At 42.9% G+C, this 22,573-nt stretch overlaps 1 protein-coding gene across 1 annotated transcript in view; it reads right to left on the reverse strand.

The window, feature by feature from the left end:
• The window catches only part of kibra (WW and C2 domain containing protein kibra), a 75,622-nt gene that overhangs the window by 19,838 nt on the left and 33,211 nt on the right, over nt 1–22,573 (reverse strand). Inside the window, exons 2-9 of the mRNA XM_071596297.1 lie at nt 15,898–16,007; nt 11,063–11,157; nt 3,991–4,099; nt 3,479–3,641; nt 2,441–2,753; nt 1,947–2,095; nt 1,674–1,838; nt 221–1,243 (exon numbers count right to left, since the gene is read on the reverse strand). Of these exons, the coding sequence (XP_071452398.1) occupies nt 221–1,243; nt 1,674–1,838; nt 1,947–2,095; nt 2,441–2,753; nt 3,479–3,641; nt 3,991–4,099; nt 11,063–11,157; nt 15,898–16,007 (2,127 nt within the window). The remainder of the gene's footprint in view (nt 1–220; nt 1,244–1,673; nt 1,839–1,946; nt 2,096–2,440; nt 2,754–3,478; nt 3,642–3,990; nt 4,100–11,062; nt 11,158–15,897; nt 16,008–22,573) is intronic.

The following is a 22,573-nucleotide window of genomic DNA, read 5'->3' on the forward strand; positions in this document are numbered from 1 at the left end:
ACTCATGAAAAGTTTCAAATGTGAACAAACATTTTTTTACCTTCTTCTGTAAAACACTATTTTCAGGGGTGGAAAAACCTAACCCCTCAGTATGGTGGGTGGCCCACCTCAAAATATTAAGGGGCAAAAAAATTGGAATGAATCTTCACACGTTTTGTCTGGAAATGAAGCAGCGGTGTAACACAATTAGTAAATATTGCACTCATATTCAGTGGCTTACCTGAGCTTGATCTGGACTTGGGCCGTCTCCAGACTCATTTGGCTGAGGGCTTCCGTGCTGCCGCCCCTAACACAACGTCCCTTTGCACCACCAGCTTCAAACACCCCACTGTCACCAGCCACAGACTCATCACTCACTGCAGCGGAAACACTCTCAGAGATGGGGGACAATGGTGGGGCAACGGAGGGAGGAGACGGGGGCGTGGATCCGACCGAGGAAGCCACCACAATGTCAGAGGGGGTCACCGTCGATATGGGCCTGACCAACCCCAAACTCTGGGTTGAGTCCGTGAGACCACTTCGCCTCTGTCTCTCGGCCGAGGAGGCATACGCTTGCTCGTACGGGGGTGGATGACCAGTGTCCGAAGGGAGCGAGACAGTCCTCGGGAAGGGAGACACTGGCAACTGGGTGGGCATCAACGTTCGTGGAATCGTGGGGAGCAGGGTCTCTCTCGAGGGGAGGGAAATAGGTATGGTGTCCTTCGATCCCCTTAGAAGCCTTTCGACCCTCCGGTGGAGGTCAACCATGTCGACTGCAGGAGGGAGTTCACCGTCTGACGGGTCAAGGGCAGCCATTGAGTTCCCCAGGAGGGGCGTCGTGGGGGCGGGATTGGTCTGGGCGAGGGCGGTCGATGAGGAAGAAGACGAGTAGGCGGACGAAGCTGAGCAGGGTGAGGTGGGGTGAGCCGTGGGGGCGCTCAGGAGGGGCATGCGTGTCGGGCCGTGGGTCAGGGGGGTGTGGGACAGTGGCGTGTAGATCCACTGGGGACCGCCATAAATGTCTGTGAAGGAGAGGCATGTGTTCGATGAAGCACCACTCAATGAGCCTTTGCTGCTTGCTTGACTACTCGATGCGCGGCTGCTACCAGGGGAGGAACTGGAGCCAAGACTGGAACAGCTGCTGGATGCAGTGCTGAGAGTACTTGCCGAGAGGGTACGTAGCCTCGTCTCCAGGGTTGTCATCGATCGCAAGGCTCCCGTCAATTGCTGCAGCAGAGCCTGCTTCTCTTCGTGGAGACGTAACCTGGAATAATGTATTAGTTAGTGTTAAAAGATGGAAAATATTCATAAAGACACCATTAACATTTTATATATATGCTCCATAAGAACTTAAAATATATCATGAAGTAAACACTATAGTTATACCTTTACCAACAGCTTAAAATATTCATTAACAGAAGCGCAATAACTGATTTTATGTAATAATATCAATATAATATGATAAAATATTCCATCGGAATTGCTTTTAATGAACATATAAATGGAGCATATAATGGAATGTTTGTGAGATGCAAAATTTTACCAGTAAAATCAATTAAATATATAATGAGAACACAAAGCATAAGTGGCCACAGCAGGTCGAAAGAAAATTAAAAAAAAAACTGATTAAACAGAGGAAATAGTGAGCTACACTATTTGCAAAAACATTTAAGAAAAGTGCATGATAAACATACCTGTCAGCTATTGCTCGGTTGGACATTTCCAAGGCAGCATTTAGATCTTGTTCTAACCTCCGAATTTCATCTTGAACTCCTTCCATTTCCCTCTGAGAACGTGATCGTGGAGCTATACTTCGGAGTTCCCTAAGAAGTTGTTCCTTCTCTTGGAAGAGAAGCAACCTGCAAATAAGGAGAAAAGATACATAAGTTGATGCTAACACATCCGACAATACCACTCCTAGTAAACAAATTGGACCAATTAATGTCCAAAGCAATTTAAAAACTTACCTATCTTTGTCGGACTCCGCCTGACCAGGAGTCATCTTCTCTTCCAAATCAGCAAGCTGACTTTGAATTTGCTGAATACTTTTCCTCGCCTCGTCATACTGCAATCGCATTCGAGCCATCTCTGCTAATCGTGTTCCAATTGGCACCAGCTAAAAGTAATTGGGAAAGCACAGCATTTGATAATTGGGTGCATACGTCTTGATATCTTAAAATACATCAAAATTCTCCTTCGTGATATATTAAAACAAAACTAAAACTGTATCAAGATTGAATGTTGATTGCATTAACATGGGAGGAAGGACATGGCAACACGGTATATTGAATAAATTAACATCATGCCTGGCATATGGATAAGGCAATTCGGTTATTAAGCTTTCATAAAAGAGAAATTAGAATTTGTTTATGGCTTGATTGATTTCCTTAATAACAAGTTGAACAGGCATAACTCTTAACATTTATTTCTTGCAAATGAAAATATTCAAAACAACACTTACTTCGCCTGAGAGGTCAGTTTGGGAGGCTGTTGATAACTTTTCGTGAGGGAGCGAGAGGGTCGAGACATCTGGGGATGAGTTGTCCGAGGCAAGGGCAGCAGCTGCCGACGATGGAGTCACAGTTGTTAGCTGCAATCGTGTCAAGTCATCCTTCAATTTAGCCAGAGACTGCATCAGTTCAGCCTTCTCCCTTTCTCCAGATGACAAAGACTTCTGGATGTTTCGTAGTTCTGTCATTATTGCCTGTGCCTCGCTCACATTATACACTCCACCTCCTCCACCACCTTCTTGTCGCCCTAGTTTGGCTTCCACCCTGTAATGGTCAGAGGTCAGGGAAATCACATTTTGTCTCATGATTTTATTCATGAATTTCTTGAATGAATGAAAATTGACCGGCCTTGGTGGCGGCAGGGTAACATCCTCGCCTGCCAAGTTGGAGGTCTTGGGTTTGATTGCCACCTAGGTGGGTTTTTCTCCATTTAGGATTTGGGGTTTCTAATTGTCGGCTGTTATATTATTGTTAAAACGACTGATGCAAAGGGCTGCTTTTGGATCAATGTGAAATGAATAAATAACTGAAGTACTAAAAATAATTCAGTCACCACCGACTGTGGGATTATTCAATTATCAAATATTGCAACACTTAATAGTCCAAAGAGAAGGCATTAAATTATTTCACAAAAGACTGAACTCTTCTTTAAGGCGATCATTTTGAAGACTAGCAACATTATACTACACGATGCTCTTTTATTGAAACTATCACCACAAGGTAATATTAAAATGTAACGTTTTTTAAAATTAATTCAATAAATCACAACATTAATGAAAACTGCATGGTATTAACAACATTTGAGTAAAAGGTTATTAAAATATTGAAAGTATTCACATCACTTTGATTAGAGCCAGTTCAGATTATCAACACACTAGCAATAGGCTGCATTTCACGATAATTCAAGAAAAGGAAAACGAATTGAAAAGGAAATGGGGTTTAGTATAAATTACAAAAAAGTAACATTCATAAAATTAACCATGACTTACAATGCCAGAGTTTCAACTCCTTTCTGGGTGTATGTGACCTCGGTTCGTATTTGTTCCAATTCTCTCTTCAGCCGAGATACCCGGCTTCGAGCATGGGCAACATCTGACCTCAGAAGATCGGGATCATACTTGGTACTCATATTGCTTGAAGAACTAGAACATACTGCAAATAGAAACAACAAGGGTAAACGTTTAATCCAGGCATTGACCTCTGCAATTCTCATGCAAATGAAGCCTAACATAGAGGTTCAATGATTACATTACAGACTGGTACACGAAATTGTAGACAGCTAAATATTAAAAAGTGGTCAAACTGACTGCAGACATACTATACATACACGTTGGCTTACACTTCATTACAAAATAGATTTATCTCATATATTTTTTGATGCAGGATGTTAATGTGATAGGCATTGACATTTTAGCTTTTCATTGAAAGTAGGTCCAGAGATAAAAACATAATTATTTAGCATGATTTAAGGCAAAAAGGTTCTTAAAGAAACAATACTTACAACTTGTCCGAGACGTGTTGAGTGTGCTTAGAGCATTATTCAGGTGATTATATTCAGCCTGGGCAAGGCATAACCTCTGCTGCTTTATGTCGTACATTTCCTTCTTAGCCTGAAATGAAACACACAGAATTTGTAATGAAGAGTCTTTATCTTATTATCGTGCAATAAATTGTTCAATTATTATCCTGACTTAAAATATACCCATTTATGGAAAAAACATTATATTTACCAACAAGGACCCAAACTTATCCCATTTTGTAGGTTTTTTTAAACTGTTGTTTCTGAACTACCACTGATGAAATTATCACACCCATCTGGACAACATGTTATTCTTTCCAGAGAGCAAGTATTTATCACAGCCCAAGGCTTTATTTTCCTTAAATATTTTTCATGATGTCATCAATGAGAGGTCCTTTAGGTTAACGGTGTTTCACCAAATACCAAAATGCACCACAACTGTTTATTTTCATCATAAATAGAATTCCACAGAGTATTGCCGTGGTGCCTCTTACTCAGGATGCGCATTCCAGTGCGTGTGTTGACGTTAAAACAAGCATCAATTCGGTAGGGTATAACAAAGCAATTACTCTCCGAGATTCGATTATGAAACGATGGGAGCGCACAAAATCTACAAGATGTCATTTCCCAACAATCGGCCGACTTCTACATTCTACGTCATCGCAGTAGAGAAAAACCCCGGGCCGACGCCGCCTATGGAATCCGTCATAATTCGCCTTCCACGTAGCCGACCTTGGAGGTCCTTGTGCTCGACCTTAGGGATTCCAGGAGGGGCAAGGGTGTGGGTTAGGCGGGAGAGGGGAGAAGGGTGGGCAGAGAGAGAGAAGGCAGATGGGAGGGGCACGGAGAGGCAAAACCGAGGCATTCTTTGGCTCCCCTCCCTCCGGGAAAGAATTGGTTGGGGGAGGGGGATGTTTAGGGAAGGAGAGAAATCGGGTGGGAGGAGAGACAGGGGACGAGGGGAAGGGGAGCATTCCACGGAAACCTGGGGACGGGAGAGCGAAGGGATGAGGGGGGGGGGAGTGGAAAAAGGGAGTAGTTAGACATTCCCGGAGATGAAGAAGAGGATTAGAGCGAGAATTCTTTGTTGTCCCGGGGGTAGGGGAGGATTGGAATGGGGAGGAGGACGGGAGAGGAGCGGGGCCAGAGTGATTTCGGGCGGGTACCCGAGGATTTCGGCTTGTCGAGTTTTTAATTTGGTTTCGAGCACGCTGGTTTAAAGGAACAAAGTTGGGCGGAGGTCAGTTTTGTTTAAGCCACACCGCTTAAGTGGTGGGTGATTGACCGTGTTTACACACTCTTGAGCTAATACAAGGCATGAAACACCTTGGATGTTGTAATGCCTCGCCGTTCAACATTTCTGTACGGATGATTTCAAATCTCTGCTCTCAAGGTAATTGGATAATCCTCCCATATCTTAATATCTCAGAGAGGAGACTAGCTAGCATTCCTGTGAAGGAAACGATTTTCTGATAACATGAATCTTAGATGTGATACAGAAATAATTTGAGTGAAGCGAATGATGAAACCCATGTTCCACATAAAAACAGAGGTGGCGAATAAAATGCCAACGAACTTCCGGAATGCCAACCTCTTTCGTGTTTACGATACAAACCCTTTGAAATGTCGTTTTGACCACAAATATATTGCCAACAACAAATGTGTATGGGGATTCCACAAATTCCACCTAGCGGAACGGAAATAAACCGCGCCGTCATGAAAAGCCTGTGTACGTGACTTAAGTGAACCTTGGATCCACATGCTCACGTTTACAGATATAAATGAACAGAACAGGGACCAGCCTTGGCCTGAAATATTTCACAAGACGTCAGCTCCTCAGCACGGCTGTCAAAGGAGCATTTGCCATTTGTTTGTGGAGCATTGTTCGTAAAAAAGAAAGAAATGACATGGAATCTAACCTGTCCCGAGAAGCGTGCGACCCCCAACTTTTTGAGGTAAGTCCCCCTCGGCTTCAAGGTTTCGTTTATTACGCACCGCGCGGACATACGGTGAGCCCCTTCGACTCCGAAAAACACAAGGTTCGATGACGGAAAGTGTGAAGACAGAGGTTTTTTGTCTCTGCCGTTTTTTACGATAACATTCCAGCGAGGGGTCAAGTACGACATAACAAAATACGGTCGAGGGATGTCACCGACGACTCAGCTGGAAGAGGAGGGGGGTAGGAGGAGGGAGGGATAGGGTTTCGTTCGATCGGAGCATTATTTTTGGCGCACGGCTCTGAATTTGCATGCGCCGGTTGGCGCAGTTGCCGCAACAATCCCTACGGAGCAGAGTTCACGTACGGCCACGAGAGGGCGGCGGGAAAGCAAATACCAAGAGGGAGAGAAAGATAGATACTGAGAGAGAAACCTCTCTCTCTCTCCACATAGTATATATCTCCGTCCTCTCTCGGCATCCCTCCGCTATCTGGAGAGAGTTGGCTTCCGAGAAAGCCTTCCACACACACGCGCTCGCTCGGGCACACAAACACACACACACACACTGGCGCCCTCGCGCGGTGATCCCGAAATTCCACGACGGAGAGGTGGAAAGGGCGGTGGGAAACACGACGGCAGACACTAAGCTACCGTACGGGAGTTTCATAAGGTTGTAAAGGGGCGGGAGAGGGGAAGGGAGGAGAGGGAGCATTAAAGATGAAGGAAGAGAGAGAGAGGGAGGGGTGGTGGGAGAGGCACGCCATGTCGAGGAAAGGAAAGAGGGGCACGGGAGGAGGGGGCTTAAGCTATTCTGCCCCAGGGATACGGGAGGCGGCGTTGTCAAATGTACGCGAGCGAGAGAGAACTACTCGGTCACTCTAGAGACCCGTTCCCACTCCTGCCTTGCCCTCCCACCTCCCTTCACTCCCCTGCATTAAAACCATCCCCGCATAACCTGCCGCTGAATAATCCAACTCCCCTTTTTATCGACATCAATCGAATACTTCTTTTATCTCATTGATATAATTCTCCCCGCCCCCCCGCACACAATCTCAAATGTCCGCACGTTATATTCATACCCACCCCTTTTATAAACCTTACTCTTACATTACTGCGATTCCGCCATAACCTCTTAAGTTTTTCAACCCCCTCCACCACCAAACCTCTCCCCTCCCCACCTTCGGGAATCGCTTCCTCCTCTCACGACGTTCCTTCTTCCGCCCCTCGGACTCCTCTCTCCCCCCCTCCCTCTCGCCCTCCACACCATTCCCACCTTCCCTCCCGGTCCCCTCCTCCCACACCACTTTCTCCCTCCTACACTCGACTCCTGAACCCTTCCACAAACACGCGGCACCAAATAAAAAAAACCAACCCAACCCTCCCACCTTAATTATTCTCCTCGCATTCTTTTTAATTTCGCCAGCACTTACAAAACGTCTCCCAGACCGTCGTGCTTCCCAAACATTCCACCTGGCGCCACCCGGGCCCGATTTTCCGAAATGAGAATCCAAAAGAATTTAAAGTGTTGCCTCACAATAGAAAATACCTTTTAAAAAAATGTTTCACGTCGTTTTTTTTTATGGTTCACAGATGGCAGCCCACGTCCCCCTTCGGGCTAAGTCTAATGTGGAGTTCTTCCCGGATAAGCCTGATGGATAGTGCACCCGGCACACCTGATGGCCATGGACAGGAATCTCGTCTTGAGCATAATCACTGATACCATTCCTGCACCTTTTATTGACTGAATAATCCCGGAGAGAAAAGGCCACGGCCATCGGCAGCTTTCGAACTGCCTCGAGACTGTTATTCATTAAGCGATTGCACTTTAGAATCAAACCGATTTCTGAGCTGGATAACTTATGCCAAATCCTGATAGTGATTCCCACTTCTAACCTTAACGATCAACTAAATCCGCTTTGGCTAACGAGCCATGTTCAAGACTCTTTAAGCAGGATTCGACCCAATAGCCTATGGTATCCTATGCAGATGAACAAAATATTTAATGCACTAATTTCGTGTGTCTGAATAACATGCAAAGTATTATTCTAGTGAAGGTATCAAAATAATTGGATAAACAACTGCATTAACGTATGCAACGAAATGATACGGGAGACTTCGTGAAAACGTTCAATTCCATTAAATAATATTTCTTAGTTACTTTTCCACACTTAACTGTAATGTTCAACTGTGGTTGACTGTGGTTTCAAAATATTATTTACGACGACGGCGACTTTTATTCACACCAACGGAGGCTTGATCGTCTCACAATGCTCATGCACTGAATTTGAATCGTTAAGTATTCCATTATACTTAGAAATCCCGTTTGGCTTCAGGAGATTTCTCGTTACAAATGTGTCTCACATCGAATGAAATATTTAAAGCTGTATTCACTTAAGTAAATCCTAATACGACATTTCGTCGTTCCCACAGTGGGAAAACAACGTCACGATTAAAAATATGGTAGAAACTAGAGTCACTATTCCACGTTACCATCGCCCCGATCCTCTATCGCGCTCGACAATCTCGCGTTCCTCTAGCGGTGAATTCCCCGCCAGGATGTGAACATATTCACCGCTCCTCGTAGCAGATCATACCTATAATCCACTGATTTTCCTTCCTGAAGATTTGCGCGGGCCTTTCCTTTTTTATGTTGAGGCTCCAAGTGTCAAATTCAATGCCCAGATAAATCATAGGTCTGATATATGAAAATGATAGAACTAAAATAAAAAATATATTCATAAAGAACTGATGATGTAATCTTTCTACCATCCACTTCATATCCATCTTACAGTTTCAACAGAAGCTGCTGTTTTCAGCCATCAAAATTCTTCATGAATTCTTGAGTTCTAACGGCTTTTATATCAACAAGAGGTTTAATAAATTGGAAAATTATCCGACATTGTAATGTCCCTATTTAAAAAAATCAAATTTAACAAATAAATAACAAATATATGTACTAAATGATTATCCAGATCTTCTGCACGATAGGCTCATTGTGAAATAATTAAGGATCATGCAGCAAGTGATTGCGCGTAAGGGCAACGCTTCTTGCAAAATGAGTTCAAATTTTCCAAGAATAAACACGGCCATAATCCATCATACTGGTCGAATGCGAAGCCGACCCACGGAATGACTTATCAAGAATGACCTTGGCCCCTTCTTCCCACCCATTTCCAACTCTTAAAGGTGTACCGTGGCAAGCATTTATATGGATTGAAGCAACAAAACAAGCTTTAAAGGACAGCGAACCGCACACGTTGCTGTGGCTACCCCATTAGGAAATATTCAAAGTGGCAAGCACGACCTTCTCGCCAATAACGACGAGAGTGAGAACTATGAATGATCTTCGATTTGCTCAAAGGACAATCTAAATTTCAAGAAAAGAAAATTCCATCCCAAGGAAGACCTCAGTGCTCAAGGCTTGAAATTCAGAACGGTTTCAAAAAGCCAAAACCACTGTGGAATTAAAGTGAATAATAAATCCACGGTCTCCCACAGGTTTTCACGTGTCTTTACTTGATTTTCGACTCTTGTTCAAACTTCGCACTAGTCTCATTTAAGCCTTTTAAGTTAGTAAAAGATAGCAGATGTTATAAAAAATCTTAAATTTTAAATCCCACGAGGAAATTGAATAAAGGCGAGCAATAGTACAAACATCATGGGAAATTTACCAATTTCTAGTTTGAAAAGTAAAAAAATGCTGACAAGCTAATCAATTTTGAAAATTATTAAGCTTTCATTTAAACCGCAAGAGGCTGAGTAAAAGAAACACTACCCGCAAGGAATGCGAGAAAAAAACGAGACAGAAACAAGTTCCACACTTCTGAAAATGCCATTTCTCATGCGCTGACGACGATAGTTATGACGATCTTTACGATCAAACGATATCGCTTTTATGTTTTTTGCATGCTTCATCAAAAAGTTGGCGCGGATAACATTTTAAACTCACCGCGAAGTGGAGGGGTCAGTACTCACTCGACAAAAAAAGAATAATGTCCACAATAACAGAAGTTTAAACTGGCCAATCACCATACGGAATGCAAACTTTCCATTAATAAAACGGCAACCAAGGGGAGGGGAGGCGGATGTTGAGGGCTGCCAGCGCCTATTTTTTTTTACCTCCAAGTGCGAAGATTGAAAAATATGTCAGCGCGTTAATTTTTTAAGCCACTTTCAACAACCTCGCGAATCACTAAGAAAATAAGTCCTCTCTGGACCACCGCGGATCAATTCCCGACAACGTGGCGGATTTGAGCCCGGCTTCTTAGAACTCAATTTGCGTCAATTCGCGACGAGAGGAATGTGCACGTGGGCCAAACGCGTGGGCTCCGAGGCATTCCTTTCATAAGGAAAACTGTCGACCGCCGAAGACGTGAAGCAGTCGTGGGAAATCAAGCGTCGCTTCAACACGGCTGAAGCAGTAACGCGGTCGTTCGTTCCCGAACGCGGCCCAAAATGAGATTCATTTAATGGAACGGATCGTTATGCCCTGGCGGATGATCTTCCCTTCATCCTTACCGATCAGCATGCCCCTGAGTATCTGAAGATATTGGCTTACGACACCGAAGACACTTTAGAAGCATTTTCAACAGGGTTGGGAAAACGATGGGTTTTTCAAAGCTGGAGAGACTTATGAAATTACGCCTCGGTGTAAATTGTGTACATCGGCTACAACAAGGGTTATTTCATTAGCCTTACACCGACTTATTTTAAGAGGCTACATACATAAAATACGAGGTTACATACACAATACCACAACTTCATTGGGGAGAAGAGTGGTCTCATTTCCTACATTAAGGTTGTTTCCATATTATGGCATTAGAAGTATAGTATTATTGTCGGTCCCACCGACCTTTCCCATTTCTCGAACACTTCATCTGCCGCTATTCCCAATATTTATAACATTCACTGATTACGACTCATAATGGCTGTTCATATTCGCTGCACCTTGCCTTGGCGGGCACATTGTTCACCATCAACTTCCCGATTTGGCCACAGATTACTGATGACTCTCATTGGCGGGAGGGAAATAAATAACGGTCAAATCGGAACATGACTCGCGAGTGCGGGCATGGACTGTTGTTCGTGAAATCCGATCGAACAGGGGCAACACTCACCTCCAGAGCATCCTGCGCCGTCTGCAGGTATTCGCGGAGCATGTCCTCTTGGATAGCCCGCCACTCCTGCCTCGGATCCTCCAGTTGGGTTGATTCTGGAAGTAGGAGATGAAAAAAATTAAGACTGCATACGTGTTGAGACTGAAGAAAGGCTGCCACAAGCCTGAAGGGGAAGTTCCCGCAAACAAAGGGAGAGAAGGGACAGATATTGAATGTTAGGGGAGAAAAAATGCACGTATTCCGTAAATAAATATTTATTCATTCTCATTCAGAGACAAAATCAAAGCGACTAGTTCGCCCTTTTTAAATCCTTTAAGGTCGCCACACACGCTACGAAATTTGATCAGTGGGCCTGGATGCTGTGGATTAAATTACTTTGTTATCCCTGCGAATGTGGCCACGAAGGATAAAGACCGAGGGATGAGATCTAAAGATGTATTCGTTCTCTTAGGTCAAAAGGTATTAACCCTTTATATAAACGTGAGTGAGTGTGTGTGATGGTAACACAAGTCCATCAAATTGCAACAAACGTGCACCTAGCGCTAAAATAACTTACGACGGTATGGTAATGCTTTTTGTGTAGGCGAAATATTGGGACTGTCCATTCCTCAATAAAACCTGTCTAAAAGGGGTCGTGAATATTCTTTGATTATCGATTTTTACAGAAGTTGATAGAGCTTGCAGAAATATCCATACGTGTCACTTTTGGAGCACACGCAATATTGTGATAGTGTATTTGTTCCTTTTCAAAAGCCGTCTCAAATGTATGAGATTTCTTTGAATGTCATCCATTTGATGATAAAATATTTTAGAAGTATTCATGCTTGTGGAAGGCAAAAATCACAGAAATATGCGAGGAAAAACTAAATCGGGCGAGGCAAAAAAAATCGAGCTGGTTGTTGAAACTGTCTGTATTGGCAGTCTCGCATCAGGAATAACATCAAGAGAAACTCTGAAAATGAATGTGATGTCGAGTTTTTTTGTCGGCATTACTTAGTAAAATAAAATAAAGAAAGGCTATTGCATTTCTAAGGTTAAAGTAGCAAGCAACAAAATTGAAATCATCGCAGAAGCTTTTTCACCACCCCGGGATTTTTTCCTGACGCGAAATGTTTTTTTCCAACAGAGCAAGGCTTAAAAAAACCGCAAACAAGTGTTACGGTCTTCATATTTACTCAGAGAGAGGTATTTAAATTCACTTTACAATACATAAAGCATAAAATACTTCATCATTAAAATCATATAATGGCGTGGTGAAAAATGACGTGCTTTATTTCAAACATTTCTTACAACCGAATTACTGCATCCTGATCACCTAATTCCGGGTTCTCAAGAGTTTTATTGACGCACATTCACGGGACTGGAATAGCATGCGTGCAAAAAGGTCTGCAACTGCAATTGACCCAATCACAGTAGTTTCCCGTTTCTTACTGCTGTCAGTCGGTGGCACTTGTGAACAACATCCCGAAGAGGTGTAACATACATGTGCCACTGATTGACAGCAGTACCTGGCCACTTTCACAGGCGAAAAATGAAATAGCTACGTGCGCAGAGAGGACGCACGAGGAACCATACTACGTATATATTCACCGGACATTATTCGGACGCCAGTCACACGCGAATTCCATTTGAAGGCGGTTTTCAGACGATCCCTCATGTCCTCCGTGACAAATCCACGAATAAGCGCCACACAACGCCAAAGAAATGAGGAAACGACAACGCTTGACGTGTCCAAGTGTTTCACGTTTCTCGCATTTTTGGTGGCACTTGGGAGGGCTATTTAAGAGTCATCACACGAGAATCTATTTCTGAATCGAACCAAATAACAGACATGTTCGCTCGTTCAGCTAAAAATCGCTATGGACAGTCACAGAAGGGTTAACACGATTATTCTAATGCCGGAATGGGAGCCGCTGGAAGCACGAAGGTGGTATGTACGTCAACCCTACTGAATGAATACAAATCGCATTAGTAGAATGATTGACTACAGGGGAAAGAATTCATCTCGCGCATTACACCACGTTCCGTGAGATCCCAATGTATAACTGAGTGAAACTGCCCGCCAGATAAACCGAAATTCATCATTTTTTTTCTCATCTTAATCGTAGGAAAAGCACGTACAACTACTCGAAAATGCTTCACGTAGCTCATGCATGATAATATCACTAATCACCCCTTCTTTTCCTTCGCACATTTCGTGGTCACAAAATCAGAAAACAACACGGGCAATCATTCGAACTACTAGAAAACAATCGTTGATGGTGAAAGGGATACCACGCAATTTCACACAAATGATGAGAGAAATGTTAAAATGTAAGCAAAATGCCTCTGAATGAAAATCTTATACCGGAGAGTCCTGCTTTTGGTGCTCGGGTCTTCGTCTCCTTTCACAATTATGAATCAACCGCATGGCGTGGGTGAACGGGTATTCGCTGATTTTTTTGTTCATATCGGACATGACGCACGGCGCACGTGCAAGATATTAAATGAATCGCGGAAAGTGCGTTCGAATAAAAATGTTACGAGTCAAAAACAACACGTTGTGAACCGCATATTACAGATGTTTATAGCAAACGATTAAGTCTCCGTGTATACCTATCGGCGTTCATCGGTTTCAAATCTTGTATGGTACCGTAAATTGAAAATAGAATATAGAGTCGGTGAGGATGCAATCGATCTCTTTTGGGACATCAATAGCATCGGAAAGACCTGAGATAGTAAAAAATTATTATCACGACATCACCATCGGATCTCATTTATGGCGTAAATCGCTTATCCTGCTCCATTTCGAACAGTATAGGATCAGACATACAGAAAAGAACCGCGCCAGGGACAAAAGGTATTTCTTAAATTAAAATATTTAATCTAATTATGAGAAAAACAAATTTGCACTTTTCCACAGATTTAAATGTGGAAAGTGCAAATTTGTTTTTCTCATAATGACGAACTTCCACTACATCTCGCCAGAATCTGTTGAATATAATTAATCTAATCTTTATTTCATTGTCCACCTAGTGAAAGTAGCTCATCCAGTATGCCTAGAGGAGTATTTCAAAATTTATTGGGAACTAAACATTAAACAAAACTTTTTTGCGTGTGCAACACGACTGATGTTGACACCATAGTGGTGGATTGCAGTGTACCACGTAGATGTAGATTCTTGCGTCATCGTCTAAATTACACGATGATACATTTAGAATTGAAATTAAACCACTTGGCTTTTCCACATAGAATGTGCTAATGTGTTCGATGTGTTAATGTGTTCTATGTGGAAAAGCGAGGTGGTTTAATTTCAATTTCAATATGAAGATTTTCCACCAAGTAACGCCAGAAGCTGTTTTACGATAATACAATTTTTAAGGTTTTAACTACTTAGGTAAGTTATGTTCTCACAAAATTAACAGGCTCCCGTCTTCAATCTACGTTTTTCAGGGAAAATAGCAGAGTTGGGAGATTAGCCGCACTGGCTAGTGAACCTTATATGTTATATTGTATGTTGTTAAACAAATGTTTCTTCCTAGGAGGCTGGGTCGCCTGCTTTGGTTAACAAAGTAGTAAGAATAGCAGCTTAAGGGAAGAGCACTTTTAAGCATTAGATAACAGTTTGATTGACTTTTTTAAGGTTAGTGGTACAATATTTAGTGACCTACTTGTATTATCCTAAGGTGCAATTGTTTGCCAGGAGATAGTACAGGTATTTGCATGCTTGTAAGTTGAAAGGATTTTTGTATGAATGTATACGCCACTGTGGGTATAGGTTTGCAAGGATATGTTGATTTTGCGAGTGATTTTGTTCCCTTTTAAGGGGGGGGGGTAACCCCTGCTTAAAACCCTGGCAACCCCCGCCACACGCCTTTACGGGGTATTGTGTAAATGTATTAGGACATTGTGGCTTAAGGGTAAAAAATGCAAAAAAAAGACCTTTCCCCTCAAATATAGGACTAAATATTCTTTTCAGATGATATTTCTTAGATATCCTTCTTACTGAATGGTGCGCCACGCATACTAACACACTAAAGACGCATTTGACAATTCGTTTTATTAATTCTCTCTGGCATATACATGAACACACACAAACACGACTGTCACCCTCCTTCTTAGGTCTCAAAAACGATCAAAAACAGAGATTTGAAAAATTAATGACTTCGACATATCACTCGGTGAAAGGGACATTAAAATGACGTAACGGATTCAATCGTTCCTACCTTCCTAAATCACACACAAACAGTTAAATTAGGATACAAAGTAAAGTGAGGTATAAGTTAGCGTGCGATGTCATCAGAAGGAAGGCTAGATCGACTTGTCTTATATTTATATAACGTAACAACGTTGGAGCCGACGTTTAAATTGCAGACTTAATCTCTTAAGAGGCAGACATTTTAAAGTCAAAATGTAATAGTACTCCTGAAATCGTACTCTGGTAGAATAAATCATGAAATGAAAGAGAAAAACTGCAGTGTCGACGGATTTATAATATCATCTATTCCACGAATGATAGGGGATGAAAATAATTGCTCTCAGAGCAGTTCAAAGAAAACGTTTTATACTACGTAGCCCAGCATGTAGTCATTACACTACCAAACCATCTAGTGTATTTTAATCATTACTAGCAGCTCGCCTTTCATGAGCAGAATAGTACTCAGAAGCTTGACCCCGCACTACAAGTAGGCAGTTAGTAAACTATATGTCCATTGCTTTAGTTATACTGCTACTCCATTAGTACCTTACATTTTGGTAACATATGATTTTCAAGGTGTATACTTGGGGTGGAATAAACCCCCAGAACACACCGTAGCGGAGGACTGTATATGAACCATGTAAACGTTAGTACTTACGGTTGACATGATTGATGTAGTAGACGCCGATCTGTGGGTCGAAAGCCTCCTCCCATCCGAGGGGCAACTCGTTGCCGATACAATCCGCAAAGGTCTGTGGCTTGGTAAACCTGCAAAATAAGGACATAAGTGTGAGTGGAAGATAAACCCCGCTACACTCCGTCTTAAGACCAATCGATCACGAAAAAGAGCGGGAAACATTTGCGTCGCAGTGAGGCACGCCATTTAAGTATTCCTCTTTACTCACATCAAACGGTAACGTGTCCAAGCAAATTTTTTTTCAGACTTTCACACGAAATTCCCAAGCGAATATACCCAAAAATGAAGTGAACGATAACTTTTAGGATAAAAAGTAAAATTATAACGAAAAGAATTAATTTGGGAAATCTTGATCAGTTCAAATTGATTACAACGTAAATGAATCACTCCATTTTATCTTTTTAAGAATAATTCCATTCTTGGTATCGATACAGTTAGCTACATTCCTAATGTTTTTTAATTCTTCCTTGCTGATTCAGACATTAGAACGTCAAACTTTCATAAAAGCGTGCTAGATGAATTGAGATACGAACACAAATTCGTTGAATGAAAGAACACAAATGGTTGCGACATACTCAAGTTATTTGTGTCTCAACTGAGCACGAAAAGATTCAACACAATTACGCCATAAACGACGGATTTCAAAGTGTACATTTTAAAGTATTTCACTACCGAAATTAATGGCATTTAAATTCTTAAGTTTAACAACGCAAAGCCGTTTACGTTAAAGCAAAGCTTCTCAAAGCCATCCGCTGATCGTAATTTAAACCCGTCGCAAATACTATTGTATTTTTCGAAACAGGTTGTGAAAGTTGGCGCGGTTGACCATAAAATACTATGGATAATTGCCGAGTTCCTAGCCTATTTTGCCAAGATTTCATTTTAAATTCCAGTTATAATTCTCACGATGGACGCAATAATACTTCACAAGCGAGGAGTCCACCGGAATGAAGCGATAAGTGAGTATATCCTCGTGTTTTCGTTGATTTTTTCAAACCTTAGCTTTATGCATTATTCAGCAGGATTATTCATTATATTCATCAACTTTTTCCCCAGCATAACTCGAGTTTTAAGAGAATTGGTAACACAAACGTCACAACTGGAGAGTAGGAATTGAAATATGACGCCTAAGTCTTTAATTTAAGATGAACTTATTTCAGAACCATGTTTTTTTTTCGTTGATCCCACGTAACACTTCCATAACTTTGGATGTTTTTTTTTAACTTTATGATGCGGAAATCGTTTGCATGACTAGTCCTCATTTTTTTTCATTCAAGTCTCCACACAGGAATCGTTCGTTGATGGGCAACGCATTACATTCCCACTTAACTTCCTGCTGAAATTAACGAAACCGCTAAACAACCGAAAAATCGACACCAATTATTTTCGCAAGAATGAAAGTTGAATCACACAATTTATTTTCCTTAACACAACTGAAATTTTGAATTTTTGCGAGCAATACGGTCATTTGGCAGAGATATCTATACTTGGAAGTCGGGAGGAAACTTTCCCAACTAATAACGCCAGAATAATATCCATCAATTGCAGCACCTTAGAATTAAATACGTGTGCTGGTATGCACGGCACTCCCGAGCACGTTTGTGTGAAAACCATTTGTAAAAAAAACCAACGCAAAAAGAACAAAAATTAATCGAACCGACATAGTGAGAGTCGGAGGCGTTGAACAAGAACACTCCCTTTTTTCCCTCCTTTGAAATTCTCATGCACGCAGCCTTAAAACAAACGAGGGCAGACAGACAACAGCATAACACTAATCAGAAACACAAGACATCTTTCCTATTCTATACAAAACCCAAGTGACCTTTCACTCCCGTCGCGTGGAAGACAAACCCCATTTTTTTTCATTAAACCGAGAAATATGAACGGAAAAATAACTCCGCCTTACAATCGGATATATACGGTAATGCATCAACGCCTGGAAACAGGCCACAACCTCCGCCTCCACCTTTCCATCCCCTCCTCCGCCAGGAAATTCCTAACTACACCCCTCTCTCTCACTCTCCGTCCCCCATCCCCCTTCCCCCTCCTCCCGCATTCCACTGTAGACGAGTCACCCGCAGCCTCTTATCCCTTCCCCTTACCCACGCTACTCCTCCCGTCCGTCCCCCCCCCCATTCGCCGGCGAACTAAAACCTCTTTCTCTCTCTCTCTCTCACATACACACACCCCCCCTCCCTCCACCACTTTGCCTCACCTCGTTGTCACCACGACGGTAGGCTATGACGGAATGTAAACAGCAACGCGCGTTCCTCAAAAGGAAAATCATAGCGCAGGAATAATTCGACGACCGGTGGCGTGGGTCGGGGGTAGGCGGAGGAATGGGGGAAAAGAGAGGGAGAGAGAAAGAGAAATAAAGGCGGACTTCTTCGCCCATTCACACGCACGCAGAAACGCACGTGATTTGGTGACGGAGGAGGTGGACAGAGGGGGAAATGAGAAGTACACCACACGGCCGTGCGCTCTCGTGCATCCAGTCTCGGAGGTTAGGGGGGGAGAGGCGGAGAAGAGGGTATTGACGGGGGACGTAGAGGGGTAGAGGAGGAGGCTGGGAACCAGACGATGGCGCTACGTCCATTCCTCGGAAACAAGTTCTCGTATACTTTTTTATGAAATAAAACGAGCTTTCTCTCCCCAAAGTCGCCCAGCGATGGGAGGAGAAGCTCCGCGGTGGTGAGGCGGCGGGGAAAAAACCGATCGGGATCCTCAGTGCACGAGGTGCATCCATTCTTTCCGAAGAAAAAACAAATTACGTGCGGGAGACGTTCAGTCAGTAAACAGCACGGCAGACTTCTCATGTCAATACCAAGGTGCCTCGTAAACCGATAGCTCATGTTGAGGAAGGGTTAAGAGTTACGCATTGTATTTCTCCATAAGACTACGGGACTACACACAAATGGAAAACGATAGCAGACGAATATCATTCATAATGCCGAAAGGAAACTTCTCCGACAGATACTCTTATTCAACGTTGACAGTGAGGAGTCTAGGGTATGTATATTCCTCGAGACCAGTAAACCTTGGAGCCATTTAGGAAAGCGCCTTGACGATCCTTTTAAACATTAACTGTTCCCATAACGTACGTAAACGGATAAGGCAATGTTCCAGCTTTGCGGTCATGTACGGAGATGGAGGCTACAACCTTGTTCGAATGTTTTCACGTTTCGTGGCCGCATTTGACATTACTTTTATCATGCAGGCATTGGAAGAGGAAGACAAGGGCGTTCAGAGTAAACAAAGAGTTATTTTTGCGCCGGGAAAAAAATATTCAGTGCCACTCGCCAGACGTTCTTGGACGTCAGTTGGCCCTCGGCCGCCTCAAACTGGGAAAAATCTTACGTCACCACTGCTTACCAAAATTTATTATTCCTGAAACAAGTGAAACTATTAACGTCACTCGCCACACAATGATATCCTACATGCGCTATTGTCGTTACCATTTGATGACAACCTTGCCGGGAGGATAAGTTCGTTGGATAGTGAATTAATATTTTTTAACTCCATAAAAATGAACTTAAAATTAATTCTACCACCCGAACACCGAAAGTCTTTCACATTTTCGGTTAACGACATGTATATTTTGCTTCCGCTAAATAAACGGTAATAAAGTTGACGGTATAAACGTAATCGCTGTGACGGAGTAGAGAGTTCATAATACAACTAGGATATTATTGTTATTCCGTAGTATGGGATTAATGGGAGTTAGAACAAGCAAGAAACCATGGAATCCACAATCTACTTTCATTAAGTCAAGAAAGGTGCCTACAGAGGAAAAATAGATATGACGATGGGATAAATAATTGGGGGTGATATTATTTTTATAAACATAGGGCAATTTTAATTGAAGCGTCATCGGTGTGACGATATACAAAACCATGTCTCATTTGAATTAACACAGGAAATCACACATTTATGGTTAAAAGGTTATTTGAAAAGTTGAAGGTAAAGCAAAATTCATTTCCTCTCAATATAAAATCTAAACCTTACTTTGGGATTCATACGCATAACGCTGATCTTTATCCATCCCCAACATCGCTGAAATCTCTCTATCCGGCGACAATCTTTCGCTTTACTCTTCCTGCCCGCCAAATCGTCCTTCGTTTAATGGGATACGTTGCCACGATACTTTCCTGGGAATCCGTCCTAATTGCGGATGAAGGTGAATTTCACCCAACGGTCTCCAACCTTCGACTTCCTTGAGTCGAAGTCAAGGATTGCACGGTCCTTATTAGCCAAGCAATGGAATGGAAGGAATCTCATTCTATACGCCCACATTCTTCCCGCTGAGGAAGGTAAAACTTTCTCTAGATCAATGCAAATAAAACAGTTTCAAGTCGAACAAATCATGAACCAATTATTTTAAACTAATATCTCTAGAAAATGAGACTAAATTTTGTAGAAAACGTCTATAAAAACGAAAAGGAGCTGTTTTATTAATAAAGAGGCATTAAACAAGAAATCCTACGTTTACACGGTTACTTTGATGCCCTAAATGCACAGGAAATGTTGAGCACAGAAATGTAAATCTTTTTCCGCAATCCGAAATAAACCTGCAGTATTTAGTTACAATTAATGCAATGTCGTATCAAAGATCTTAGGCACAAAATTACCAAGCTCTTTTGCATGAAATTTGAATGGGAAAAAAGCCTCACTTTCCCGGGAAAAATAGCTTAGAAGACGAATGAGTAGAATTACACTTCTTACTTCATGGTATTACGATATACCAGTAGTCCCAACAAAAGCGTGAGAAATACAGAAATATCCTTCGACAACCAGTGCAATGCACGGCCCACCGTGGAACGTCTTGGTTAAGTTTAGTATTTAAAAATAATTTGCATATGTCCGTTTGTTTAAACTAATATTTCCACGATTGCAGGAAACCGGATTTACTGCAAACTAACACAAACGAAAATAGTTCTAAAATATCACCTTTATTAAAATCCATTGTAAAAAACAAAACTACATGAAATTACATAAAAAAGGCTTGGGGATCATAATCAGCGTCCCTCAGAGGATAATGCAGATGCAGACTCGACATCGCTCATCAGGATACGCGTTCAGATGACGCACATGTAAATTCACCAATAGTGCTTCCCATGTGATGTGGCGCAATACCATACGGTTCCTCAGCACCGCGATAGCGAGTACTTAGAACTATTTTCTCCTCGCCATTGGCATGAATTTATTTTCCAACCTGGCAAGGCCTCGAACAAATTACTTCCTGCAGTCCGGGAATCCCTTCGGTATTCCGCAGTGAATTTCACACGTCGATGAGAACTGTCCTCTCGACACAGACGCGAGATTCCGCACGTCGCTTCACGGGCCTCATCTACATCAACACAATAGGACAGAGCGAGGGGTTGTTAGGACAGCCTTGGAAACGGAATGGGATAGAAGTCTGAGGAAGGGACACGTGATTTAATATATCACCTATTCCCTCCGTATTGCGTGCGAGGAATAGTGAATCCCGTCTGACCTGACCTAGTGTGTCATTAATTTGCTATCTGAATCTTCATAGTCCCCAGCGGTTCCCGTCTCACAGTTTCCGAGTATTCGGGAGACATTATTTTCCATCCGAGGACCTCACCGGAGGGAAACAGGACATGCAGGTCATCCTCTGTCTCCAATCGCGCGACGAAACCGTACTTTCTTTCGGTTGCGTAAATGACCATACAGTAGCTCACCATTCACGATCGGTACCAATTATCAAACGCCCTACGCTCCTATGGGCAGTTAAGATCGGCCGGGGGAGGGAGGAGGAGGAGGCGGCGGCGGCCGGCTGAAAAAGGAATGTGCTTTCATCGGAGGCATTTTGATGATGAAAGAGGGCCCCGGTTGGGGGTAGGTGCTGCCGGGCGGAGAGGCATATTTTTCGGCGGGAGGGGCGATCGGGGTGTGTGACGAAGAATGGGATAAGAGGGGAGTGGTGGGTAATGGAGAGGGGAGAGGGTGCGGAGGATCACCACCCGAGCAGCAGCAGCCGTCGCTCTGCGTCCGAGAGCGGTGGAGAGTGAGGGAGAGGGAGGGCGAGAGGGGTCGGCTTGCCGAGTGAAAGCGCTCGGCAATTTAGCCGACGAGGATTGATACATTCCACGGCTCTAACTCGGCGGCAGCAGGTATTGAAGGTGAGGGGGAAGAAGGGGGTGGGGGGAAATGGCCGATGCCGGGAGAACTTCTTCAAAGAAAATGCCAGGTCGTCTTTGAGTGTCTCCGTGGAATGCGAACCCAGAGTCACGTTACTTCCTACTCCCCCAGCTCATAAGCGTGGATCACTTAAGACGATCCGCCTCGACGCATGCTCATTTTCCCTTCGGCTGAAAGTGATTGCGTTCGAGAAGATTCCACTGCGGCTGACTGCTGGATTTTAGACGTAAACAATTACGGAGTCTCATCAACGGTAGGAAGGATACTGCCGGGAATATCACATGAGAATCAATTAATAAATATTCGAGTGGGCAAGTAAAAGCAAGGATGCTTTATAAAACCACCAAAAAGACCACACGGCTACCGTACAGTGATCGTTGAACCTACCGACCAAACAACCAAACCTTCGATGAATGAAACCATACGGAATAACGTGTTTCGGTGCTTTGAAGGACAAAAACGGACGATAGGCAAA

This window comes from Hetaerina americana, unplaced genomic scaffold (genome assembly GCF_022747635.1).
Source record: "Hetaerina americana unplaced genomic scaffold, ioHetAmer1.1.p SCAF_8, whole genome shotgun sequence".
NCBI classification, from domain to species: domain Eukaryota; kingdom Metazoa; phylum Arthropoda; class Insecta; order Odonata; family Calopterygidae; genus Hetaerina; species Hetaerina americana.